General features: G+C 44.3%; 1 protein-coding gene across 1 annotated transcript in view; it reads left to right on the top strand.

The window, feature by feature from the left end:
* The window catches only part of MAP3K3 (mitogen-activated protein kinase kinase kinase 3), a 33,538-nt gene extending 14,317 nt beyond the window's left edge, over positions 1-19,221 (top strand). The window contains exons 8-17 of the mRNA XM_042886607.1: positions 708-841; positions 2,639-2,712; positions 4,478-4,545; positions 4,786-4,878; positions 5,684-5,875; positions 7,738-7,886; positions 9,690-9,821; positions 10,399-10,528; positions 12,152-12,329; positions 14,716-19,221. Of these exons, the coding sequence (XP_042742541.1) occupies positions 708-841; positions 2,639-2,712; positions 4,478-4,545; positions 4,786-4,878; positions 5,684-5,875; positions 7,738-7,886; positions 9,690-9,821; positions 10,399-10,528; positions 12,152-12,329; positions 14,716-14,944 (1,379 nt within the window). The 3' untranslated portion in view covers positions 14,945-19,221. The remainder of the gene's footprint in view (positions 1-707; positions 842-2,638; positions 2,713-4,477; positions 4,546-4,785; positions 4,879-5,683; positions 5,876-7,737; positions 7,887-9,689; positions 9,822-10,398; positions 10,529-12,151; positions 12,330-14,715) is intronic.

Here is a 19,221-nt window from a genome sequence, read left to right as displayed (position 1 = left end):
TTTCTCATCTTTTGGCCTCTAAGCACACAAAGCGTCCATCCAGCTATCTCATCTGATCAAGGGAAATTGCAGAGTTGATCTCCGTGTGTTCTCACCCAAGTTAGTCATGCTACTTCAATTTCACAGAATAAAACCAATTTTAGGGTTGTTTGCAAAGTTGACAGTCCTCCCATGGGATATTTGAATTTACAGCATCAGTATGATTAGCTCAGCTGATGATGACTATGAAAGAGAGTTCTGACACTCAAAGTAGATGGTGAAGTTATAGCCAAGACAAAAGGCTTGTTGCTCTGACGAGTGATTTGTTTAGTGCATATGGGTGAAGTTCATGCCCCTGTTAGAAAGCCAGGAGTTTCTGAAGTCCTCTGCCTTCCCTGAGGTACTGAGCTTACGCCTGGAGGGTTGAGCAGAAGAGGATAGAGATAAGTAACTGCTCTGTTGGGAGCTTCACCGGCAGTTTTCTTGTAGTGTCTTAAATGGTAGCACAAGTGCTCATTCACTGTTTTGTTTTTTTGCATCACACCTCCTGGTTCCACTTCTATCCATACTATTATGCTCACTCCAGAGTTGCTGTAATCATAGCTGCTGTAAGGTGCTGCTCATAGAGGCCTAGCATCAGAGATGAACATTTGGATTTTGTGTACATGCATGCGTCGCCTCATTTCGGTAATCACCAAAGTCAGGCACATTCCTTCTTTCTGGCCCAGGTTCCCAGAACACAGGCCGGAGTTCACCACCTCCTGGGTACGTTCCTGAGAGGCAGCAGCGCATCGCTCGGCAGGGTTCCTACACCAGCATCAACAGTGAAGGCGAATTCATCCCCGAAACCAACGAGCAGTGTGTGAGTATGAACGTCAGGGTAAAGAAAAGTAAAGAGTTGAAGAGTTTGCTGCTGCTCTCTGGTCTTTCTTTTTCACTCCTAGAACATGCAGTAGCTGTTAGCAGCTGCTGTTGTTTCCTTGTTCATTTATCAGTGAATAGTGGGATTGAGTGCATTCTAAGCAAGTTTCACAGAATGGCCAGGGTTGGAAGGGACCTCAAGGATCACGAAGCTTCAACCCCCTGCCACACGCAGGGCCACCAACCTCCACATTTCATAGCAGCCCAGGCTGCCCAGGGCCCCATCCAACCTGGCCTTGAACACCTCCAGGGATGGACGGGGCATCACAGCCTCTCTGGCAGCTGTTCCAGCACCTCACTGCTCTCATAGGAAAGAACTTCCCCCTGACATCCAACCTCAATCTTCCCTCATTCAAATTCAATCCATTTCCCCTTGTCCTGCTGTTATCTCCCCTTTCGAAGACTTGATTCCCCTCCTGTTTGCAGGCTCCCTTTAGGTACTGCAGGCTGCAATGAGGTCACCCCACAGCCTTCTTTTCTCCAGGCTGAACGAGCCCAGCTCCCTCAGCCTGTCTTTGTAGGGAGGTGCTCCAGTCCCCTGATCATCTTTGTGGCTCCTCTGCACCCTTTCCAACAGCTCTCTGTCTTTTTTGTACTGCAGGCTCCAGACCTGGACACAGTGCTGCAGATGGGGCCTCACAAGAGCAGAGTAGAGGGGGACAATCACCTCCCTGTCCCTGCTGGCCACCCCTCTGCTGATGGAAAGTTTGCTGGTGACACTAAGCTGAGTAGTGCAGTTGATGTAGTAGAAGGAAGGGATGCCATCCAAGGGGACATGGACAGACTTGAGAGTTGGCCCACATGAGCCAAATGAAGTTCAACAAAGCCAAGTGCAAGGTGTTCTGCCTGAGGAAGGGAGGGCTCCAGGAGACCTCAGTGCAGCATTCCAGTACTTAAAGGGAGCTTATAAACAGGAGGGAGAATGACTTTTTACACAGGGAGATAGTGATTCTGCAAAAGGGAGTGGTTTTAAACCCAAAGAGGGAAGATTTAAGTTAGATGTTAGGAAGAATTTTTTTACCCAGAGTGTGAACAGGCACCAGAACAGTTGCTCCAGAAAAGTTGTGGATGTCCCATCCCTAGAGATGTTGATTGGATGGGGCTCTGGTGGTGGCAGCTAGCTTGCTGCAGGAGGTTGGAACTAGGTGATTTTTAATGTCCCTCCCAAGCCAAGCCATTCTGTGATTTACCATACATCAAGCTTGTTTTTAGATGTGTGCATTCAGTGCCTTTGTTGAGCTGCCAGCAGCAGTTGTGGTGCACATTGGTCATTGTCTCCCCCCCTCTGCATGAACCCTGCAGTGTTGGTGGTGTTACACGTGTATGCTCAGGTTTCCTATTATCAGGCTCATGTTGACCCTCTTGCATTTGAAACTGCAGTTTCCATTCAGAAAAGTAGGAAGTAAGGCCAAAGGGCAGCTTGCAGGTGGAGACAGCAATGCAGTAGCACCAGCTGAGGCCTTCTGTTCCTGAAGTCACTTGGGATGGAACCCAGCACACTAGTTGATTTACTTTCGTTTTCACAGCAGAGTTCTTTATCAGCTAAAGCAAAGCAATGGCTCAAATTTGATACGTGCTTAACGGTTTATGTGGAAGATAGAGGAAAAATGTACATTCTAAATAGCTTCCCTCTTCGACTGGACATCCTCCAGGCAAGCAGTAGTAGACTCTAATCATCATGCACAGGCGATTTTAGGCATCAGACTGATGTTGCCATGTGATTTCTTTTATGTTGCAGATGCTTGACCCTTTAAGCAGTGCTGAGAACTCGGTGTCAGGAAGCTGTCAGTCCTTGGACAGGTCAGCAGACAGGTACAAATGTATGGGCTGGTAGGAATTCATGGGCTTAAAGTCAATATGCCAGTTGTACTTATGCAAAAGTGTGTTTTCCATCTCAAATTTTCTTGGAGAGATCTAGGAAATTATTTCCTACCTACAGCCCAAAATGTTTCTTAAAAAGAACTAACTGCATTTTAAGGTGGGTTTATTTTCTGGCAAAAACATAGCCCAGCAAACTGGTGCTTGATTAGCTCTATGTTATAAATACAGAGTTCTGAAGTGTGCTGTTTGTGTGGAGCCTAGAGTCAGAGAACATCTGGCTTCAAGGTATTTAAATCATTCAGACAAGGCTCTACTTGTTCATTTAAAAAAAAAAACAACAACCTATTCTAAGGTTACACAAATATATCATTACATTAAATTCCAGTGTTCTGCAAGATACTGTATTAATTCCAAAGATAAATGGGGAGTCTCTTTGCTGCTGCTGATAGTCTGATGGTTTAGATTTTCTCTTCCTTTCCTTTGCTGTTGCTGCTGCCCATCTCATGCAGGTATTAGGAGTAGTGCTGCCTTCGAATATTTAAAGTGTGCATGTGAAAGGATATGAATTTTAAGTGCTTCACATATAAAATTAACGATTTGGAATAACCTGAAATTCATAAACTGAAATGTCCTACTTATGTTTATATATGGGCCCCCCCTAAGAGAAGTGTTTTTCAAAGACCAGTCACTTTCTCAGTCTGGGGAATCTAAAATCCACAGAATTGAATTTCCCCTCCTGCAGTCTTTGATTCCGTGAGGGAAGGAAGGGCCCTCGCAACTGGAGCTGTTGGTGAACAGCCATAGGTCCCATTAGCTTGAATAGCAACTGTGGCTTTCCAGCACTTGTAATTTAGGACTTCTGCAAGTTTTTACGATTTCCCAAGCTGATTCCTGTAGGTAGTGTGTGCCTTTATGTTGAATGCCTGAGGTTTGGTTTTGTATCCATCCACATCCTCCACATAGTTTATCGAGTCACTGAGAAGCAGTCACAGTGCGTGAAGGAAAGAAAAATTCCAGATTGTTTCTTGCTGGGGTGGGTATCATCTGGGGAAGCTGCTGTTTTCCTTTGTGTAGTAGGAAAGGAATCTCGTGTGGGAGCCTAAAAGCTGTATAAGGCTCGCTCCATTTGCACTAGTTTACAAAAGATGCAGATAACGTGGCTCTGGCACAGACTGAGTTTGTGTCATCTCTTAAGAGATGCTAAAGGCCTGCTGCCAAACGAGCAGCCGTAATTAGGCTTGCCTTGAGGAGTCCTGCTAATCAAGGAGTAGCATGGGGGATCAGTATTATCAGCAACATTTGTGGTTATGTTCATCTGCTGCTGGTAGAGAGAAAAGTGAACAGAAGTTTGCATGACAGGAACTCTTAGCCATCGTGTAAACCTCTCAGGACAACAGTCCTCATTATCTGCTGCCCCATGAGCAATGTGCTACAGCCTGTATTCTGTTTCTCTCTTCCTCTTAGTTTTGGATTTAACCTTCCATGTTGCATGGCTGCAGAAAAAAGCACTGGGTCTCAAACCACAGGCAGAGAACCACTGATAAAGTGGCACAGGTTGAACAGAAAGGATGACTTCCCACATTGGGAAACAGTCAGGGGCTCAGCCTGATTTTGTTTTAACATGAAATTATCGCAAGGACTCTGATGTGAGAATCACTGCTACCGATGTGCAAATGTATTAGCTTGTGTTTTCAAGTCCTTGCAGGTTTCTCTGCAGTAGCTAGCAAAACTTACTGTTGCCTTCTTTCTTTAATAGTCCCTCATTTCGGAAGTCACGGATGTCAAGGGCACAAAGCTTTCCTGATAATAGACAGGAGTTCTCAGGTATGTCAGTGTCCAGTATGAAGAGCACTTGATCCAGACACGTTCTGCTGTCTGCTGGCTAGCCTCCAAGTTTGCTGCAGTGATAAAAATGGAAGACCGGGGGATGCGTTGATTAAAAAGCTCCAAGCTCATTTGTTTCTTACACCTTCCTAAAAATTCTGCTGCCACAGGAAAATTCTGTCCTTAGAAAACGTGTTCTTTTTGGAAGAGCCTCACTCCTCTTTTTGCATCGACTTTCAGACCGTGAGAATCAGATCTATGACAAAGCTGGGAAAGGTGGCACCTACCCGCGGCGCTACAACGTCTCCATGCAGCACAAGGACTACAATGACGGTGAGTTGTTTTCAGGTCTTCTGTTCCAGTCTTGAAAAAGAAACTGGAGCAATGGCAGCCTCCAGGGACAAGCACAACACCTAGCTGAAGAGCCTTGGAGTGCCCTGGGCCTTGCAGGTAGTGCTGGAGTTATTGCAACCATGCACGGTGCCACCTTTTCAAAGGGAAGATTTCTTTGTTTACTTTGGGCTTACTGCAGGCACCCAGGCTGATCAGTGAGTGGTGGGGTTGAGCAGTGCTCCAGTGTATTCCTACCTCAAGGATTCATCATGCTTCCTAGTTCACGATGCACATGTGCTTCTGAGTCTTTAAAATGAAGATACCAGCATTGTAGAGTCACATCTCTGCTAGTTGGCTTTATGGAAATTAATTTCTCCAGGTTCTATAAGGAGCACAAATTCTCACAATCTTTGCCTGCGTTTTTTATTCGCAAGTCCAGGCATCTTGAAAGTCATTCTGTGTGTGGATGTTAGCAAGCCTTGGTGTTTGTGTGGTAGCTTGTAGACCAGATTTTTGCTGTGGAAGGCAAGTTCTGTTTAGGTTGACACGTAAGGCTGCTTGGAAGCAGTACTGCACTGAGTGCATTACCAAACATCTCCCTTCTGCTTTGGGGGAGTGGTCCAAAGCAGTGCTGAACATCAGATCCATTAGATTTATGTGTGTTGTCTGATCAGCAGTAGATTCTACTTCATGGGAAAAGAACGAAACTTCTTTTTTGTCTATTATTTCTCTTCACTGCTTACCTTCTGGCCATTGCTATCCAGTTGTAAGGATGTCATTTAGAGATGTTACTGTTCCTCTCCAGGGCGGCGGACGTTTCCCCGGATACGGCGTCACCAAGGGAATCTTTTCACTTTGGTACCTTCAAGTCGTTCCTTAAGCACCAATGGGGAAAACCTGGGCCTGGCATTGCAGTACCTGGATTCCCGGGGGCGCCTGCGGAGTGCTGACAGTGAAAATGCCCTTGCTGTGCAGGAGAGGAACATTCCCACTAAATGTAAGTGATCACCTTGATGCTGGAGGAAGGCTGCTGGGCCTACGGGCAAGAAAGTCTGCTAGAGATTAACTCCAGATCCAATTTGATCATAGCTGGATTTTTAAGAAGCCATTCCAAACCACACTGTCGTGTGGCTCTGTTTTAAGACCACTCTGACTCACTTTTGAGAGGTCTTTTATTTTTTTCCTCAGTTGAGTTCGTTTAGAAGCTGGTGATAATCCTTGGTCTAGCAGTGTCCAGGAAGGCAAGTACTGCTATTAAAGCTTGTCTAGATCTGTGTAACCAAGCTGTTTTCTGCTACTTCCTACTTTGGTTGTAAGGTTTAACAAATCGTATTACAGCTCACAGTAATGTGTGTAAGAAAGATGTTGGGAGTTTATTGTGCTTGAAATAGTTGTCAGGTAAGAATATGTAGTCTTGCACTGGAACTGGCCTCTCCTCTAGAAAACACTGGAAATTCAGCTAGGAGATAAAAAGGTGTAAGTTGATTGATCTAGATGGCATACAGGATTCTTAAAACTGCCAGACAAACTTATTTTCTGAATACATTAACATTTATAGTCAAGCTTGCATATTGCAGTTACTTTACTAGTTAAGGACTGTATTTATTTCACTTGCTCCTTGGTAAAAAGGTTTGCTTCTATGTTAATAACATGCCTGAGTTGCTATCTGGGGATCTTTAAGTTATTAAAAAAAAATAATAAAAGAAAGAAATAGGGCATAAGTCATTACTAATGAACTTGAGCCATTCCGTACAGTAATTTAAAGATCAAAATAAAGACATAAAGCCAGCAGAATAAGCAACACACTAAAGCACTGATTGGCAGTAAATCTGATTAAATTAGACATGGCAGAGCTAATCTCTGAGCTCTTCTGCGTTTCCTCACCGTCCAGATGGCTGGTTCCTGTTTTTGTTTTTACAATTTCTTGTTATATACGAAATAATTGGATGCATTGCACTGCATGTGTCTGGTAGTGCCATTTTCAGTGTTAGTTACAGCAGTGGCCTTTGAATAATATGCTTTGTTATCGAGAGCAGTCTGGAAGACTGGGCTCAAGGCTTTCTGGGTCAGGAGACTGCCACCTGTACAATAAGCTGGGCAGCACAGCAGAACAAGGGCTGGTAATTCCCTGCTGACAGCCTCCTGCTGGGGGTGCTGGAGGTGGCTGCTTTACGTGGTTCTCTTGTGTATTGTTTAGGCTTAATTGTTCAGCTGGTGATGAAGGTACCTGCACTGTCCTCACATCATGGTTCCTACCGTACCAGATTTTGTAGAGAATTATGACTTCTAATTTTTCTGCTCTAGGGATAGCCTTGCAATAAAATCCTTCATGCAGGAGAGGGGACCTCAGTCTAAGCAATAATTGGCCAGGTGCTCGTAAAGGATGTCCTTCAAGTTGTCCCAGAAGCTTAGCAGCCGTTCTTAGCTGGATGGAATTGATGGGACAAGGCTGATCCAGTTCTTCTCATCTAATGCATGCAGTAACTACAGATCAGGTGTCAGAAGGTCGTGTTTAATTGCTGCTCCATCTCTTAAGATTGTGATGTTGTAGAATCCACCCTGCTGGTGGAATGAGATTTCATATTCGTGCCCATTTACGGAATAACATAAAATGCTGTGTAGTGTGTTTCTATAAAATGTTTCACCATTTCTTTTTAATGGGACACGGGGGCTTGTTTGGGGATCTGAGTTTGGAGTTCTGCCACTCTGATCCTGGGAGAATCCCTTTTATGTCCACTTCTTCATCTGCACAGTACGCACTTCAAGCTCTCTACAGTGGGAATTGATCTTTGAAAAGCTCACCGCTGTCTTCAAACAGCACAGCCAAAAAGAAGAGTTGTTACTTCTGCTCTTTTTCAGCTCCAAGCGCTCCGATAAATTGGCGACGAGGAAAACTGCTGGGCCAGGGTGCCTTTGGTCGTGTGTATCTGTGCTACGATGTGGACACGGGCAGAGAGCTGGCAGCTAAGCAGGTCCAGTTTGACCCAGAGAGTCCTGAAACGAGCAAGGTAATTCTCTTTGCAGCTGCTAAACTTTGCTTGCAGACTTTGTAATGTGCCTGTATCTGTCTGTCCTCGAAAGCTGGCATCACTATTCAGTTTGTGCAAGTGTTTCAAGTCATGTGGAGAGGAATAGGAGTCATTTAAGAATTACTTTTCCGTATTGTTAACTTCAGCTTGCAACTAAAATCCATTTTCTGGCTTCGCTTTTGGCTCTCTGTTCACAGCTTTTTGGTTTGATGCCAGGTTACTTGAGGAATACTAGACTGCCCTGTGTTCCTGGTTAGACATGGAGTGTGATTGAAAGTAAATCCAGAAAGAGTAGGATTTTTCTCTTTTTTAAATGACAATAATTTATTAAAAAGGTGTGTGTGCTTAGAAAACCCGTTTCCTAGCTTATATGCTAGTCCCTGCATCAGTTGTACTAATTACGAGCTGCCTGTTTCCACTACTGAGTTCTCCTTATCCTCAAAATAAACTGAACTGTAAGCTAATAGGAACATAATGTGACAATGCAGTAGGAACAGCAGAGATGGGAAAGGGCACCTTGAAATTATACACTAGCAAACAGCTTTTGCACAGTGAATGCAAATGAGTTGGCTGTTGGGTTCTCCTGTAGTGTTTGAACAACATACCCTGTTTCCCTGTGTTAAACAAATCCACTTTGAGTCGAAAGAACTAATCCATGAAGATTTAATTATTCTGGTTTCGTGTGGAATATTGGTGCCAAGAGAAGGCCTCAGTTGATGCACTGTAAGTTATACATGTCTCTGCTGTAAATCTGTCAGTAAATCTGAGCCAAGGAACAGGCTGGGACATACTTTGAAGGCACTGGAACTCCAGACTTCAAACTATCAGTTGGTCCCATTAAGCTACTTGCAGCCAGCTCCTTGCTCTTGAAGAGCTGTATTCTCTCCTGAGGTGAGAGAAGCAATTCTGGCAGCTTTTAGTGACACAGGGCTGGAGGGAGTTAAGTGGGACTAATTTGGGGAAAGCCATTATTCCTTTTTCCATAAATCCTCCTTCTCCAGCACCTTTGATGTACAGCCTGCTCATTCCTTGGATTCAGCAAGAACCTGATACTTTTCCTGGGCAACAAACATCTCTGATTCAGTCTGAAATTGTTGGATAGCCTTTTTGCCTTTGCACTATGATACCCTGTTGTCTGTGGCAAGAATAGAGCAGAGAATTAGTTTCATGTGCATGCCTGCAGATTCTTTGAAGTAAATAAGAGGGGAAGCAGTTTCTAAGGTTGATCCAAATAAAATCATCAGCACAAATCAGTGCAGGACTAGGTGAGAAAAGAAGTTAGGAGCTCTTAGCACCCATATTCTAGGTATCTCATGGGTTCAGGTTCATACAGAAAGATTCCTGTCCATTCTGTAATGATCTATTTAGACCTTTTTCATAGCTGAAATTAGAGCTCGCTGCCATCAGCTTAGTGCTGAGGACTGAGGTTGTTTCTGTACTGTCCCTGAAGAATGCTTTCTGTCACCTTGCCTAAAGCCATTCAGTAAACAGCCGACAGATTCAAGACAACAAAGAAAGGTTGTTTTCTGGTAGTAAATTCAAAGATGATACTGCCTCTGTTTTATTTCTGCACCACTATTACCAGCTTATTATACAGCAAAGGTTAACATGAAGCACTGGTATTGGTTGACTTTCCCATGAGCATGAGCTAGGTGAGCCAATGTCATGCAATAGACTGCATCACTGTAGCAGTGGTCTCATCCTGCCAGTGACGTGGATGGATTTATTGAGATGAAATATTTCCTGGGGCTGGAACCTTACTTTCTCCTCCAACGTCCGTAGGAAGTGAGTGCCCTGGAGTGTGAAATTCAGCTGCTGAAGAACCTCCAGCACGAACGTATTGTGCAGTATTATGGATGCCTGCGGGATCGAGCAGAGAAGACCTTGACTATCTTCATGGAGTACATGCCAGGGGTGAGAGCTGACACAAAGGCAGATGAGTGATTTTGTTGGTCAGGACGAAAGTTTTGCTTAAACTGTGGGATCCAGTGTGTTTTGTACTTGAAATACATTCTCTTTGTCAATCACTAAAGCCAGTTCTGTCCCTCCAGTGTAAATTCGTTGTGCCAAAGTAATTGAAAGAACTTGAGCCAACTTGTAAATTGGGCTAACTGAATTAGCAAAATCATGGACTGCAGCAAACTAGCATAAAACTGACCCTGCAAAAGGGAAACCTTCGACCTGGATCTGTCTGCTGAACTGATTTGTAGCTTGTATCCACAGACATTTGTACCAACACAGCGAAGGGATGCAGAAAGCACACACATTCCTCAAGATATTTTTGCTGTAATGTCTTTGCTTTTCTCAAAAGGGGTTTCACAGAGCAAGAGGTTCTGAGAGCCTCACAAAAAAAGGCTTTAGAAGGGGCCAGAATTCCTTCATGTGCTGGTTGGGTAGATAACATGGTCTCAGCTCTGGGAATTGAATGGAGACTGCAAGATTTGTGGTATGTCTTTTCTTTACCAGTCTGTTCTGTTTGGTTTTGGCACAGGGGTCAGTGAAGGACCAGCTGAAGGCATATGGTGCTCTCACAGAAAATGTAACTCGGAAATACACTCGCCAGATTCTCGAGGGAGTCTCATACCTTCACAGCAACATGATTGTGCACAGGGACATAAAGGGTGAGATCAGCTGGTGATTTATGGATACGCCACGTGCTAAAGGAACTCAGAAAAAGAAACCAAATGTTAAGGATTCGTTATCCTCGTTGGGGCTTCTGAACTGTTGCTTTGTATCAGTATCCATTTGTCTTGTGTCCTGACCAGGCCTTAGGGAACGGGGTGTTGTGGGCTGGGTGAGGGAAGTTGGGATATTTCCTGCACAGAGCCTGAGAGCAGGGCAGTTGGTGTTTATAGTAAGGAAGACTGCAAGCCTTTAATTCATTCTTAGGACTGCTCTTCTTTCTCTGTCTCCTCAGCAAAATGAGGTTAAGTTGCCTCCTAACTTTCACTGCCCTCGTAACACGTTTGTTTCCTTGTGGATTCTCTTCTAATTTCCTTTCTGACCAAAGTACTGTTTCTCAGCTGATAAACGTACAATTGCTGCAAGAGCCCTATGCCTTCTCTTGTCAGTCTTGCTTACCTCAGGCTCTTGTGACCTGCTCTATCTAAGAGACCTCTGTAACCTTGCTTGTAGAGCTTGTGTGATTAGACTTTAGTCTTCCTCTTCCCAGTACAACCTGATGGAGCCAGGCAGTCTCCTTAAGAGTTAATGTCAACAGTTGTGGCACGCACCACACAATTTTTTTCTGTGCTCTGGGGGGACAGAAGCATTGCTTGCTGCAAGAAAAATATCTTCTTGTTCCTGCCTATAAATCTTCATTGCCTTCCCTCTAGGGCTGGCAAAGGGAAATGAGCTGCTGATTCATGAATAACACCTTGTATACTGCTCACATGGTGTTCTATACCAAATGATTTTCTACCAATGGATTATTCACTAGTCTACACCTATCTTCTAAAGCAAACTGTTAATTTGTCTCCAGGGTGCAGGATGGAAAGTGTTGTTATTCTGAATTCAGCTCTCCCAGTGGGAAAGTGAAGTGGTAAAGCCATCTCAGAACACAAATTTTACTGGAGAGCAGACGAGTTCACATAGGCATATACCAGATAATGGCAAAAAAGAGTTCTTGATCCTATCGCAGCTTTGAAGGAAGGTTTGTTGTGTGTATGTCTCTAAGCCTTAGTTTGTATCCACACATAAGGTATCCTCTTAGTTTGCTTTTTTTCCCTCTGCGTTTCATGTTCAGGACCTCTGACCAAGTAAAGTGGAGATTGACTTGTTTATTGTAGGAGTTCAAAGTGGTTTAATTAGATACATCTGCTAACCATTGCTTTCTGGTCAGCTGGGTATATTCATCAAAGCAGTATCCAAATAAAATCCTTTTCTACACAACTATGTACTATCTAAGCCATTGGCCTAGGGGCCCTCTATAGTTTGTCTGAACTGTTTACAGGCAGTGTAACAATGACAGTGCTGACTCAGCTCTCATTTCCCCTCCCCCTTCGCTTCCTTATGTTTTTCCCCTGAAGTTTTTCCCATTTGCAGCCATTAACAGTTGGCTTGTCTACAGCCTGAAATAAAGAAATGATGTTTAGCAGGTCACCTGGGGCTTAACAGGGAGAAAGCCTTAGCATGAGCCTGGGTATTTCTGGGTTAGATATCAACTCTGTAGGCTGCAGATCCAACAGCTGGATTGCATGAAAACAGCTGTCTCTATTCTTTTTCTTTTTCTCCTTCTTGTCCAGGAGCCAATATTCTCCGTGACTCTGCTGGGAATGTGAAGCTTGGGGACTTTGGGGCCAGCAAACGGCTGCAGACAATCTGTATGTCTGGAACAGGCATCCGCTCTGTCACTGGCACTCCATATTGGATGAGCCCAGAGGTGATCAGCGGAGAGGGCTATGGAAGAAAAGCAGATGTATGGTGAGGGTTTAACTTTCTGCCCATGGATCCATTTACAACTTTTCTGGACACTTGCATTCTGTTAACAGTATATCCAAATTCAGAGTTTGTCTGGATCGAAAGTGAGAGCAGTTTAAGGTGAACTGGAGCAGTTGGCTTGAACTTAAGGCTAGACCCACTGCAGACTGTGCTTTGCCATGTCAATACACTACTGCTCATTTAATGCGTAGGTAAAATTTTCCATTCATTCCTCCCTCAAGCTGATAGCTAATTTTCTGACTTTCTGGCGTGAGGTTTCCACCCTTCTTATGTCCTTTATGTTGATAAGAGACTGAAGATTGTTTGGAGAGAGTCCATTCATTTTATTGTAAAATGAGAGGTATGCTTATAACGCTGGAAATGAAAGGAATAGAATTTGAGTATGTTGACAAAGCCTGAAAGGAAAGATGCCCAAACCTGGAATAACACACAAGATATGGGCCAGATCAGAGGTGATCTAAAGTATGCGTGAATGGAAACTGCAGCCCTGCTATTATTGGCATAGCCAGGAAATATCCTCTACTGAAAGGAAAAAGCAAAATGGTCCTGTGTCAAAATGTTGGTTTTGGAGGCCTCAGGAAGGTAAGATTATAAAACCAAGCTAAACGACAGCAGCATAAAGTATGTTTGTGTCTCCACAGTCAGGCAAGGCCTATCCTGTTTCCCATACAATCAGTGAATGGAAGCATAGCTGGAAGTTAACTTGTATGCAAAGAGTTAAGTACTTCAGAGTCTCCCAGTTGGGATTCTTTGGGAGAGAATGGAACACGTGCCCTTCCCCCTGGATTGATGGAGTTGTGGATTTCCTTTTGGTGCTGACAGTCCATTCCCATCAAAGAGATGCTGCTGTTGGCTGGGCTCCAGTTGCTACAATCCCAATAATTATTGGGGGGAGGGGGGGGGCCGCGGCCCCAGAATTTTCCAGTGCAATTTTAGTCCCAGGGTGGAAGCGTACGGCCAGGAGGCTCAAAGACGTAACAAATCCAGCCACCTGGCTTCCCGCCACTGCTGCAGGCCCCTCTCCAATTTTCTTTTTCCTAAACAGCAGAATATGTGAGCTATTTGTTATTGCTGGAGTGACTTGACATGAAAAACATTCCTGCTGTTTGCTGAATATCTTAAAGAAACCGGATCTGCTTAAACGGTATAAATCAGTCTAAACAATAATATATCCCTGCCTGCTCTTGTGCAAACCCCCAGCACTTGAGCACACATGGTTTGCATTTTCTGTACTCTCTTCTAGTAAGTCTTAAATGGCTGGAAATCAGTGTAAAAATTTCACGTTGGATTTTAAATGTTGTCAAAAAGTCATTTCTTGCATATTCATTGGATTTAATTCCTTTCCTCTCTTGTCTTGGCAAGTGATGCAAGTCTGCCTCTGAAAATGTCTTTTCTTTGTATTTCACTTCAAAAGAGGGTTTAGTTTAAAGGCAGAAGCAGCAATCCTGCTTATTTAATGGAGCGATGTGAACAGAACACAGAAGTGGGTGTTCAAGTTCACTATCTGCCTTTGCTTAATCTGTGGCCTTGAGGAAGCAGTTAATCCTTTTTGAGCAAAATATGGTCACTGTTGTACTACAGAAACCCATCTTTCTTGTGAAAGCATTGGTGTCACACTTGCTGCAGAAAGGTGGCCCAGCCACGTCCATCCTCACAGTCACGTTTTTGCCTTGAGTTACCCTGCAGAGCACCACTAACTTCACTAGGAGTTTTGCCTTCACACGGTGGTGCAGCTGCTCTGCTGACATTTTTAACCTGCTGCCTTCTGGGTTTACAGCAGTTAATTTTTGCCTGTCTAGGATGCTTGATTTCTTGTGGAGATGACAGCTTTCTCACCTGGATGTTTTGAGACAATGCAATGGAAAGGGATTTTGCTGAAATGGCTCTCTGGGGTCAACCAGCTCTGATTCATTCATAAAGGTGGACTTTATTTAGTTCAAAAGTACATTTTCTAACCTTGCAACCCAGCAAGTGCTTTTCAGGCAGCAGCATGAGCAGCTCCTGAAATACCATTGAGGTCCAGCAGCACCTTTAGGGGCCTCTCATGTGCACCCTTACTGTTAGTACAACTGCTAAGAGAGTGGAGTGTGAGCAAAGGAGAGCTGGACAGACGGCATTTCACAGAGAACCACAGTGGAAACCAGCCTCCCTGTCTCAGCACTTTATTGCTAGCTTGACAGTAGTAAAGGCAGCAAAGTTGGCAGATCTGGCTCAGAATCTATGCACACATGGCACTCGCTGAGCACAAAGCCATTTTATGTCAGAGCAGAGCTGTACCTTGATGTTGGCTGCCTGGAAGTCCTCTCTGAACACTGTGCTTTACTGTATGAGTCGGTTCTCACTTCTTTTTTCCCATCTGCTTTTCCAGGAGCCTCGGTTGTACTGTTGTGGAAATGCTGACAGAGAAACCACCCTGGGCAGAGTACGAAGCCATGGCAGCCATTTTCAAAATTGCCACCCAGCCAACCAACCCCCAGCTCCCTTCCCACATATCAGAACATTGCCGGGACTTCCTAAAGCGAATCTTTGTGGAAGCCAGGCACAGACCCTCTGCTGAAGAGCTGCTCAGACATCAGTTTGCACAGCTCCAGTACTGAATTACCTCCCTTGCTAGCGGCTCCTGCTGGGCTCTCAGTGCTCCATCTGGTCTAGTTGCAACTGCCCATTGTGGTGCTGCGTCTTCAGAATGCCAACTCAGCTGTCCTAGTCCTTTGGGGAAGTTATACCAAGGAACCTAGGGTCTGCCCTTGTGCCTGATACCTTTGTTTGCTGGACTAATGTTTATTCTACCGACAGCTGTCCAAACAGAGCTGCGTTTTGCCCTAGTTACCTTGATGTGAAATTGTAGCTGGCTGCGTGTTTTCTGCGGGCCCAAGAGTGGGAATGTAAGAAGTGTCTCGCTGGTTGAACCTGGAAGAAATCTGAACCGGTGTGGGAACTGGAAGAGCTACCCTCTCCATCACAGAAACGTGCTACAGCTTTCAAGATCAGCTTTCTACAAGTGGTTACTCGTGTGGGTCACTGTTTTCCAGACTTCTAGGGCTTTAGAGATATCTGGAGTACATGAATCCAGCAAAAAGCCATGTGTCATTGAGCATGCGCTCGCTATATTATATATTTTTCTTCTTAAGTATTCAGCATCTGAAGGTGTTCAGAAAATATTGATTCAAAAGTATGTGAATAGTGTTATTTTATAATGAAACCATGGATTTTGGGGCAGGGGCGAGGGAGGTCTTTCTAGCTAAATGTCAGGATAATCAGAAATGTTGCAGCAGAATGCAATCGCTCCAGAGCCTGAGAAAAGGGCTCTCCCACCGACGTTGGAAAATCCAGAGCTTGATTTCCAAGGCTTGATCTGTCCTAGCATTAAAGCAGTGTTGGTTAGTTTGTGCTCCTGGTTCATCTCCCTGAGGTTGCTGGGTCTGAAGAAAGCCCTGCTGGAAGGGAGTCGTGCAGAACAGTTTTTTGTTGCACCAATCATTTTGGCTGGTAACATTTTTACTATCCCTTAAACCAAAGATAGTTAACCTGGTGCCTGGGAATTTACTTCAGGAAAAGCTTAGGTGTTCCTTTGGTGGCCCAGCCTAGTGGAAAATTAAGGAAATGGATTGCCTTTTTTCACGTGGAGAATTTGCTGGACAGCAATTTTGCTTGTGCACATTAAGTCAGAGTCAAGCTCATCCCCTCACGGTGTGCATTGTGTTCTATATGCATGCAGGTGTTCATTTTAAGGTTCCCACAAAATGTTTTGACCCCATTTAAATAAGCTTTTGTACAAGTTAAGTCAGTGGAACAAAGAGAACACTTGTAATGCTAGCAGATGTCTGAAAGTATCTGACCAAGAGGAGAGTTACAGAGATCCCCATACAGGCATATTACAAACAGATACATCCAAGCCATTCTGCATTTGTGTGTAGCACACCTCTGGTAACAGAGTTCCTGATGGCTTACTGCCCTCAAATCCTGCACTGGGACACCAGTGGTCCTTATTTCACACAGGAGAGCAGCAGCTTTTAAGTGCTGGGGGTTCCTGAGTTAATTAAAAGTGTCCTGCATGAAATAAAACTAAGAGAAGCAAGCAAATTACTAGCTAAAGTATTGCTTCATAGAGCAACACTAAAGGTGTGCTCCTCTTGTATTGGAAACCATTTTCCAAAGGGCCCACATGCTCTTCTCTTCCCCCAAAAAACCTTGAAAGTTGCTTCATGATGCAGCAAAATTAACAGGAATTCATGTTAAGCTCTTGACAGGATAAAGCAAGTTTTAATGTGAGCTTAGGATCCTTGAACACACCACGAATAATAGGATATTGAATTAGAAGAGGGGAAAAAAAGGAGAAAAAAAAAAAGCCTGGAAAGGATTTAACAATCTTGTTTTTTTTCTGTGCCAAACTCAGAGCAATATGTAATGGGTGGAAGCAAGTTAGTGTTGGTTTCACTTTCGGGCTCTCCTGCACTGCTACAAGGATGCACTGTTTCAGTTTCAGGCACTTAGGGGGATTTTATTCTCATGAAAGCCCTTGTTCTGTAATTTATTGAGTGAGAGCACTTCTATTGATCTCCTTAGAGCCTGGAACTTGACTCCAAATTGTCCAACACGTGGCCTGACTTTCAGCCTGCACTTCACTATTGCTTGCGCCAGAGGGAAGTGAGGGCATGACGCTGCTGTTCTGTTCTGGGGAGCATCTGACACCACTTGGCTGCATTGTAAATGGCTTCAGAGGGATGCCAAGGCCTTCCTGCAGCCTTGACAGGAGTGGTCAGCAGTCCTATGCAGCCCGGTAGCACTCTTCAAGCCTTGCAACTACAAATATACCAAAGATTGGAATCTTTAATTACCCCCCTTGAACCTGCAGATGCACAGGAGCAATGTCGATCCTTTCCACACAGGCTTCTCTCTTCCCTTGGCTTGTCCTCACCAAACAGAGACCCCCTTCCGTGGTCTTTCCTTGCTGTCCCACACATTGCAATTTGGGAGAATAGGGCATGAGGAAATGGTGTCACTTTTAATATTTCAAAGCAACGAAATCCTCAGGATCTGTTGTGGCTTTTACCTCATACGCATCATGGAAGGCTGTTCCAGAGCAAAGCAAAGAGCATCACGGACTGATGGGCTCAGTCCTTTCCCTGCCAGAGCTTCTGGTCCTTCCCACCACCTCTGCTGAAATGTGCCTACTCCTTGTATACACTTGTATTCCAGTCTGTATTAATGAAAGCCCATAGCAATCGTACAGCGACAGAGAACATGGGGTGCCAGCTTGGACTTCTTGTATTCCAGTCCCTGACCCAATGCCACCCGTTCGGCACAGGAACAAGCCAAAGCATTACTTGTGTGTTTGGAGATGCACTTTTATGAATGTAGTTTATATCGCTCTTTTTTAGCTCTTTTTACATCATGTAAACGGTGATGCCTCATACTTTTTTTTTTTTTTTTTTTTTAATTTATATCGTAAAAGATCATATTTGGTGATTTTTATATATATCGACTCGACTGTTATGGGGTTGGGGGGAGGATGGGAAATCAATTTGACGCCTTTATGAATTTAAAAAGGAAAAAAAAAGCAGCTGGTTTTGCAGAGAATTTGCTGATGGTTTATAACGAGTAGAGCCAAGCCAAAATGCCTTCTTTGTTTCCTCACAGCCATCTTGATTATGGGGAGATCTGGATTCTGATGTCCACTGCTGCACTGAATAAGCTTGAGGCTGGCATCTGTCCTGCAGTCTCTTCGTGCAGCCCTGACAGCAAAAAAGAATACAAGCAGACATAAATGTAATGACAGCCCTGAACTGAGTTACATCCGGCCTCTTGATCCTGGCAGAATTGGGAAAAAATGGGAATAAACTTGTTCAGAGGAGGGTGGCCAGGCTAACAGCAAAATGCTGCGTCCATTCCAAATGTCGTTTTGTGTTTTCAGCTGTTCCTGCCTGGGAGGGAGATGGAGCAAGTGCTTCTTGATGGGAGGTGCTGCACAAGTGGAGAAGATCCATTTTTTTTAACCAAATGTATTTTATCAGATTGCTGCTATCCTGGAACAGCCGAAACTTAGCAGGAAAATGTTGGAGGTTCCCATCAGAGAGGAGCTTTGGGAACAGAGGATTTGGCAAAGTGTGAGCTTGTCAGGAAGCAAACTGTTGGCATTTTGGTCTTGGCGCGACGATTCTGTGCATTCCAGGTTACTGGCTTCTTCTCCAGTAAAATCTAATATTTGCCTATTCCGATTGCTGCACGTTGCAGCAATTTTCACGTTTTTGGAGTAATATTCCACAGGACTTGGAGATACTCCAAAGATTTCCCTTTGCCATTAATTACCAAAACAAATTGACCCAGAGGGACGTTGGTACCCGCTCAGGTGAGTGGGTATTTCCAAATGCCAAGAGAGCAAAGATAATCTGTGAAAGCTGGGCAGGTGTGGGCAAAGCTCAGATATTTAAAGCTCAACAGGGAAAGGATTGGATCAGATCCCCATGGTGCTTAGGTTAATACTGCTGGGTGGGAAGATTTTATGTATTTGAATATCTGCTGCCCTGTCACCTGTATGCCTGTGGAGCTGGGAGCATTCAGTCAATGTTCTGTGGGTTAATGATATTTGGGCTTCAGGTCTTTCAACCCCAACCTTATTCAGGAGCAAATTGACCAGCAGCTCTGAATTCCCCAGCTAGGAAAGGCCTAAAGGTGGTTTTGAAATGTGGAAAAGGACACAGTTGCCCATCAATGCCTGCCTGACATCAGCTGTGCAGAGCAGGCAGAAGTTGCTGTAACCTGGATTGTGCAGAAGACCTTGAACCAGTATCTATATGTACCGACCGGGGGCTTGCAGTGCAAAGCCAGGCCAATGTATCGTTTTATTTACAATAAAATTATCATTTATATGAAA

The sequence above is a fragment of the Lagopus leucura genome, unplaced genomic scaffold (genome assembly GCF_019238085.1).
Source record: "Lagopus leucura isolate 7727_CA_CO unplaced genomic scaffold, USGS_WTPT01 Super-Scaffold_100059, whole genome shotgun sequence".
Taxonomy (NCBI): Eukaryota; Metazoa; Chordata; class Aves; order Galliformes; family Phasianidae; genus Lagopus; species Lagopus leucura.
Note: the sequence above shows the minus strand (reverse complement) of the source record. Positions and strands in the feature narration are given on the sequence as shown.